This window comes from Desmodus rotundus, chromosome 8 (genome assembly GCF_022682495.2).
Source record: "Desmodus rotundus isolate HL8 chromosome 8, HLdesRot8A.1, whole genome shotgun sequence".
Lineage (NCBI taxonomy): Eukaryota > Metazoa > Chordata > Mammalia > Chiroptera > Phyllostomidae > Desmodus > Desmodus rotundus.
Genome location: NC_071394.1, coordinates 32,586,215 through 32,594,029, shown reverse-complemented (window position 1 = coordinate 32,594,029; position 7,815 = coordinate 32,586,215). Strand labels below are relative to the sequence as shown.

Below are 7,815 nucleotides of genomic sequence, written 5' to 3'. Positions count from 1 at the left end.
TAGAGTAGAGGACTAAAATGAACGACATAATGAAAAAGCCCAAGTCTACAATGTTGGACATTCAAAAGGATGTATAACTGAGCTGCTGCAACAGATCAGTAGCATCAAAGAAAAAAGAGGTTTATTACAGAATAAAAGAGATATACAACTTAGTGCAGTACAGATCTTGATTCAAAACCTATTATAAATAGACAACTTAGAGACAACTAGGGACGTTTGAATATGGCCTTGGTAATGCATGTTAAAGAATAACTATTTGATTCTATCAGCTGTAATACTTCCTAGTTAATGCAAGGGGTGGGGGGGACAACAAATAAACAAAACACCAAAGGTCTTGTCAGGGATTTATCCTGCGATATTTATAGGTAAAATATCACCATAGCTGAGGTTTCCTTTAAAATACCTTAGCGTACAAAAAATGGGAGGATATATGAGTGGCAAAATATTGGTAATTTTTGAAACTAATTATTGGAACTAATTATTGAAATTAATAGATGGGTAGACTTGAGATTCATTGTATTAGTCTCTCTAGTTTTGTATAATGAACAAATGTGGTCAGCAATAAGTAAAAAAGTCAAAGATATTGAAAAAATAGGTAAAGATTAATGATGATTCTAAGTGAAAGACTAGAGGCAGGTAATACAGTAAGCACACAATAATAAAGTATGACAAAGTAGAAGTGAGGTGCATACCCCTAACAAAGGGCATCTTTGAGATTGCATAGAATTTAGGATTGAGGCAGATAGAAGGCGAGGAATAGAAGAAAGCAAGAGCACTCAAATAAGATGCCTAGAACAGCACCTCCTATCTGGATCACAAATGTTTGGAAACTAGAGTAGTAAGTAATTTTTTATGTCTGGATTATATCTCTTTGCTTTACCTACTCTTCCCATGCTGTTCTTTTATGTAAAGCATCCTAACAAAGGCTAAGATTACGATCTCTCCTCATAGTGATCACTGCAAGAGTTATATCTCACCATTGTTTATCTATAAAGCCATCTTTTAAAAATGAATCACTAGAATTTAAGAGACTTTTAATGGCTTTAATCTCACTTGATAAATATGGAAGCAGAAAAAGAGACCTCTGAGCTTGGTGCCATCCTAGGATGTACAGGTTAGGCACTGAAGACTTACCTGCCTTGTCACATTCAAGAGAGCAACTACAGAAGCAATTTTTCCCAATCCCATGGACAGCTGAACACTAAATAGGACGATAAACCAAAATGAAGTGAGACATTGAAATCAATTTCTCTTAGGCTTACCAGGAACCTTCAGATTTACACAAACAATTGCATTTAAAGAAGTTTCAGGGGGAAAATGCCGTACTAAGACGGGTGTCCTTAAAAAGAGAATTTGACACATGCTATAGCCTTTATAGTCACCATTCACTGGGTTGGTCCAAATATTTATAGTTCATTGTTATGACTGCCAAAACTGGCAGCCACAGGATTGTTGTCTCAATTAGGACAGTAAACAGATTGTCTCTTTTTTTAATGAAAAAATCTAAAATGTAAAACTTCACAGTTTAACATGTTTATTCATCCAAACGAGCTAAAAAATAATGGTGTGACATCTGCTCGAGAGGCACTGGCACCTCAAATTTTGGCTGCCTCCCCACCAAATCGGTTGTTGTTTTAAAAAATGAAGAATAGGGGGAGGTGCTGTCATCAAAAAAAAATCTCCTGGCATTTAAACGATCTTATTTTTCTTAAAATAAGGATCTCAAGTCTGTGCTGGGCGATAAAAAAATTTAACAAAGAGGCACAATGCGGAATACAGCAGCATTTCCATGTTTTAAATGAATTTACTGACTCACTATAGATATTTCCACACTGCTATAGTTCTTTAAGTGACTCTCCCACATCCCTCTATACCTGCATAGCTAAACCCTGAACAAAACAGTAAGAACGTTTCTGTAGGTAATGAATTCATCCGCTAGTTTTTACTGCGGATGGCACTGATTCTGGATCTGATGTCAAAGAAATAAAGTGTAGCAAACGTTACTCCATCTAGTCTGCACTGGAGCCATTCTAACAAAGGCAGGCAGTGCTGCTAGGAGAGATGTGGTGTAAGTCTTCCCAGAGAAGCCTCAGGTGAGTATAAAGAAACCTAATTGTTGGTAAGGAAAAAAAACCAAAACATTTTATAGTCTCCGACTTGACAATCTTATGCTATGAATAAAATAAATTAAAATTAAAAATTTAAGTTTAATTTATAAAAGTTTACTTCTGAAGTTTATCTAAAGCATGATTTACACTACTGAATTATCACTGACTATACATTTTAAAATCATGGAAAATATAATATTTTAGTATTCACATAAATAGAAACATTATAATAAAGATTTAGGTTTATTTTCATAGGGAATGAAGAGGTATACTAACTTATATCAAAAACATTGAGTATGGTCTTTAACAATACTAAGATAAAAATAACATATTTGATTTCCTAGAAATGAGCGATTCCTTTATTCCAGAGTAAATGTAATGCTAGTTGTCTTGATCTCAAAGAGAACCAGGAGGAAACACATATATGTCCCAATACAACCTATGACCGACCATAAATGCTAACTGTTGACTTGATTAATATTGTGGTTATTAAGTTTGATTTATTAACTGCAATAACTTTGATCATCCACCACATACAAAAAACTGTGTCAGACTCTGAGGGGACTAAAATATTAACTGAAATTTTAACATGCATTTATTAAGTATGGGTAGACCCCTTTTTATTGGAATTACAAAACTGAATAAGAACTGAAGGTCATTATCAGAATCTTGCATTATTGGTTGGATGGGAGTATTCCTTCCATCTTTAGGAAATACTGAAGATAGAAAATCTTCAAGTATTTTGCCACCTGAAAACAATAAGCAAACCTATGCTGGTACTAAGATCGGTTTTTATAGGGAACCTATCCACATGGTATGGCGAATGTAGCCCAGCTCCTGATTCAGAAAACCAGCGGGGAGAGTTAGCACACAGGACCTGAGCCCACGGATGGGTTTTCCCGTGGGGAATCAGGCCTGCATTGTACCTAGGCTGCTATGAGGCTTGCTCTTTGCTGAAACTCCCTCACCCTGAATTGAAGCAGCAAATGTTTACTGCATATCTTTAAAGTAACTTCCTAAAATCTATGCTAAATCTCCCAAGTAGGGAGTGTAACCAGTTCAACCACCTTTCCCCTTGCATTTGCAAATATCCTTTTTCTTTGTGGTAATTAGCAACTTCTTCTCCTTTGTTACCTGTAAAAGGTAACCACCTAAAGCGAACCTGTGCATAGTAAATGAGGACCATCCTTGATGTAATGTACCCAGAGAAGCAATAAAGACCTGTCCAGGCGGGGGTCGGGCACTCTCATAGAGTAGCTGAGCCATCCCTTTTTCTGCACAGGAGTTCTTTAGTCCATGGGAATTTGTTCGTCACAGCCACGACACACGGACCCCGCTGGCCAGAATCTGCATCAGGTTTTTTGTTCATTTGTTTTAAAAGAAATTCTAGATGAGGTTATATTTCTTACATTTCCTCTCAAGAGCATTTTACATTCTTGATTTTATATGCAAAATAGCAACCAGCAACCCTTCCAGCATCATTCACATAGGCTATATGTTAAGTCTGCTGAGTTAGTAGCAATTTATTTGGCAGAATATGTTAACAGACTCTAACATTCTGAAAAGTCATTATAACTTTTTTTTGTCTTTGTCTTCTGAATTTCTCTGAGCAGTCAATTATTGGAGAGGGAAAAATGTGCTTAAAATTTGTTTCTGGTGCCAGTCTCCGATTTACACCAAATACTACTTCCTACTCGATCGAAAAGTGTGGACCTCTGAAACTGCAGGCTGACTATCAGCTCTTCAGAGACTGAAACCAGACTTCAGTCTGGGATTTCTCTTCAGAGGACAGGTTGTTTCTCAGTTAATGTGAGTGTGAAGACTTGCACTCACAAAAACAGTGGTACATAAACATACATTGTCTCACTTTACCTGCTATTTAGTAACATCAGAGTTTAGCCTTTGGGACTTATAATTGTCTGAGGTCATTATAAATCAATCAGCTATACAAATGGACTAGCCATAGGTTCACAGTATCAGAAAACTAAGTAATGAAACTTGACTATAATTATACTATGCTTAGACTAATATTTATTGCTATCAGAAGGAACATTTTAATCAAATAACTATGTTGTACACCTGAAACTAATATGATATTGTATATTAACTGTATTTTTAAAAAGAAACATTTTTTTCCCCAAAAGAATACCTCAAGAACAGGATAGTGAAGTTGTTTTTTTGTTTTTTTGTTTTTTAGGGTAACGAACATATAAACATTTCTAAGAATATAATTGTCTATTTTATATACTGCAAATTCTGTTACATCTCACTTGAATTGGTATGTAATAAACAATTAGTACATATCCTCTCATTTAAATTACCACTGAAATTAACAATAACTTTATTTAATAAGAATGTTTTTTGACACCATATGGGAGGGGAAAATTGTTCACATAAATGTGAGAGGAGTGGGGGAAAAGTATTTCTTGACATGTGGCACGTCACTTGGTAAAGTAAAAGGCCCATCATATCCAAAATGCCAGCTTGGATATTCCCTTGCCACCCACTTCACAAACAGACACACCACATGGCATTAAATGCTGTAACCTTTCCTAAAAATGCCACTTGGATTGGTCTACTGTGGTGAGTGTATAAGAACTCTTGGTCTGTCTCTTGAGTTTGTGATTTCAAGGGGAAGAATCCAGTAAATAACACTGTCTAAATTGTGCCCTCTGATATTTGACATAAATGATTTGTGAGGATATTGGAAATTTTGGCTCTTTTTACACTGATGAATAATTATGCTACTTGAAAACATTCTGCAGAACATAATGCTACAGTCACATTGACTATTTGCAAAAGTCTCAAAGAATATGTAGGGTGTTTATGAAAGCTTTCTTCTCTTGGCAAGTATGGAAGCAATCTTAGCATTTTATTCACCCTTCATAAAAACAACGTGTGCACTATAAAACACTTAGTGCACACGTTTCACACTATTCATTTTCCATAAAACTTTATATAAGGTAGTGGCTAACAACTCTGCAAAATATGTTTTTCCATTTTTCCACTTTCTAAGCTTTATGTATTCATGTGCTCTAAAAATATGAAAAAATTCCATAACCAGTAAAAATATTGAATATATATGTCATATTGTAACAAACGCAAATACCTTGAAAAAATTACAGAAACAGAAAACTGCATAGGCGAGTAATATGAGACATACTTTATTCCGTTTATTTTTCATGAAAGAGTTCTACATGATTATCTGACAAGAGACAAAATGTAATTTTTAAAACACCTTTGTACTGTTCAGCTTTAAGAGATAAACCACGAAGATTACTCTGAGGAGGTAGGGCTTCTGTTATTGTCATGGGAAGGGGACCGCACAAGTACACGACAGATTGCGACATACCTCCCTAACAAGAAGAGCGAACTGACGCTGCAAGCAGCCAGAACAACATAATTACAATAGAATTCCAAGTTTATATTAATAGAGTAATCAGTTAATTAAAATCAATATCAACTGAACTTTCTATTTACATCAGTTTAGACAGCCTAAGAGGAAAGGAACTTTATTTTAGAGACATATGTGGCTCTTTGCGCTTCTGTCATCCAGGTGCCATTTCTGATGGAGCACATGTGTGCTGAGCAGTTGGCGAAGGAGGAAAAAGATTACTGTAGATGTGTGTGCAGATAGTCTCTCTAATGATGCAAAATATGTCTGGAAAGAAAGCAGGACCTTTTCATAAAATGAAAAATTTTCCATGACTTCTCATTCCTCCTTCAGCTTTGAATGTGGGTTGAGTACGTTTTTGTAAATAAGGATAGATACTTTTACTCCTCATATATGTGTGGAACAAAAACAGATTTAGTAATCTGTAAGTGATGGAGTAATACACATCGGTTGGCTGACACATCTGAAGAATTTGGGATCTGTTTTCCATTTTATCTAAATGCACCATGAATAGGTTGCCTGTCAAAGTAGAAAGATTTATAAAGGTATTCGGTAGCATACATTTTGCTACATTGCTAGGTTAAGGTTCTTTTCTTGACATATTATGCAACTATTTAAAAAGATATATCTGCAAACTGAAAATACCAGCAAAAAGAATTCAAGATGTTGTAGTTTCGGTATTTCAGAAAGCACTGGTCCCAAGAGGTGCTTTTATAAAATTATCTCCTTATAATGCATCGATTGCTGCTCAGCTAATCTTCGTCAGATTCCAGATCGGGGTCAACGTCTGCAGTGAGTCTGAGATAAAAGAAAGCATAGACAGCCAGTAGGAGGGCCAGTATAGCTGCCAGGAGAAGGCCAACTTCCTGAGGAAGGAAAAGCAAAAGTACACTGGATGAAATGAGACTGGCTAATGTTATCAGTTTATCATTAAAATAACCACATAACTCCAGTCTAGAATGAACAATTCGAACCTAATAATCACATTAATTTTTAACACTCTTTGCCATTAAGAAGCTTATTTGTACTAGACAAGAGTCATTTCAATGGCAAGTACATCAGTGGGCGAGTCATTTCTATTACTTTTTTTTTAATTTGTGGGTTACTAATAGTAAAATTAACATTTATACTTTTAAATAATTTTCATAGTTTGGATATAAAAATGTTGGCGGCAAGCAATGTAGATTGTGCCTACGAAGTTTATCGGTTATCTATTTGGTTTAATTTTATTTCTTGCTTCAATAAATTCATTCTTAGTTACAGCAATTGAACACAGTTTTTTTAAATTATCATTTCTTAATGAGAAGAAACTATTATAACCAGTTTCTAGATTATGCCTCTTTAAACATATTTATTAATTATTACTTGCTTAACCTCTAATTTTTATATTCTAAAACCTATAGTTCATAATGTGCTGGCAGAAAACTGAGCACTTAGTATGTGAAGCATGATATGGTGTGATTTATCACGGCTGTGAAGGATGGTCCTGGCTCTTTCCTTTGCTGATTTAATGTGCATTATATTAATCAATTATGTTGAACTGATAGCCAAAATATTTACTATATATACAATGGCAAAATTCATACTATATCTCAAAAATTCTATATTTTAAAGTATATACACACTATCAAGGAACTTCCTCAACATAAACATATCATTTGGCTAAACAGAAAAAAGAGTCAATAGTGCCAGTTCACTTTCCTAACGGGCCTAATATCTCCTTCTAATGTTCATTCATTTATCATACCCCTTCCTGGCATTATCTTATGGAAAGTAATTTATTTGCATGTACATGAATGCATTTTACATTTTATAAGAATGCAATGTCAATAATTCAACATATGCTAACTAAACATTGAAAATATTAAAGTGAATATGGTTTACAATAAGCATGAAAACCTGAAATTTGAAATTACAAATGGACACCTTATACACATGTTTAGCTCATAATTACATTTATTTAGATTTCTAAACCATACAAATAAATATGAATAAAAACTAGGGGGATGAAAGACTCAGTGCCAACTATTTTTCTAAGATTTCATTTTTCAATTTAATATACCAATGTTATGACAAATGAAAGTGCATTTTTCTTTGCTGAAGTTTGTAACACGTTGGCATCTCAAAAGGGCACGGTAGACTCAAACAGGTTTCATTTATTTTCTTAGACCCACAGCTGCGCTCCCAGACCCATCTGGTTACACAGCAACCAATCTTAAGAGGATGTAATGAACAAGTGATACACAACTGCAATGGCCATCTGTCCTGTACAGGGACAGCAAAGCTGCTCAGCAGCAGAGATGACCATTCACA

The 7,815-nt window shown here is 34.9% G+C and overlaps 1 protein-coding gene across 6 annotated transcripts in view; it reads right to left on the bottom strand.

Moving 5' to 3' along the window:
• Positions 1 to 5,248: 5,248 nt before the first annotated feature.
• Positions 5,249 to 7,815, bottom strand: part of TRIQK (triple QxxK/R motif containing) — a 68,422-nt gene continuing 65,855 nt past the window's right edge. For all 6 annotated transcript variants that reach the window (XM_024572307.3, XM_045181671.2, XM_071222227.1 and 3 more), the window contains one exon: positions 5,249 to 6,368. In XM_024572307.3, coding sequence (XP_024428075.1) covers positions 6,255 to 6,368 — 114 coding nt within the window. In that variant the 3' untranslated portion in view covers positions 5,249 to 6,254. The remainder of the gene's footprint in view (positions 6,369 to 7,815) is intronic.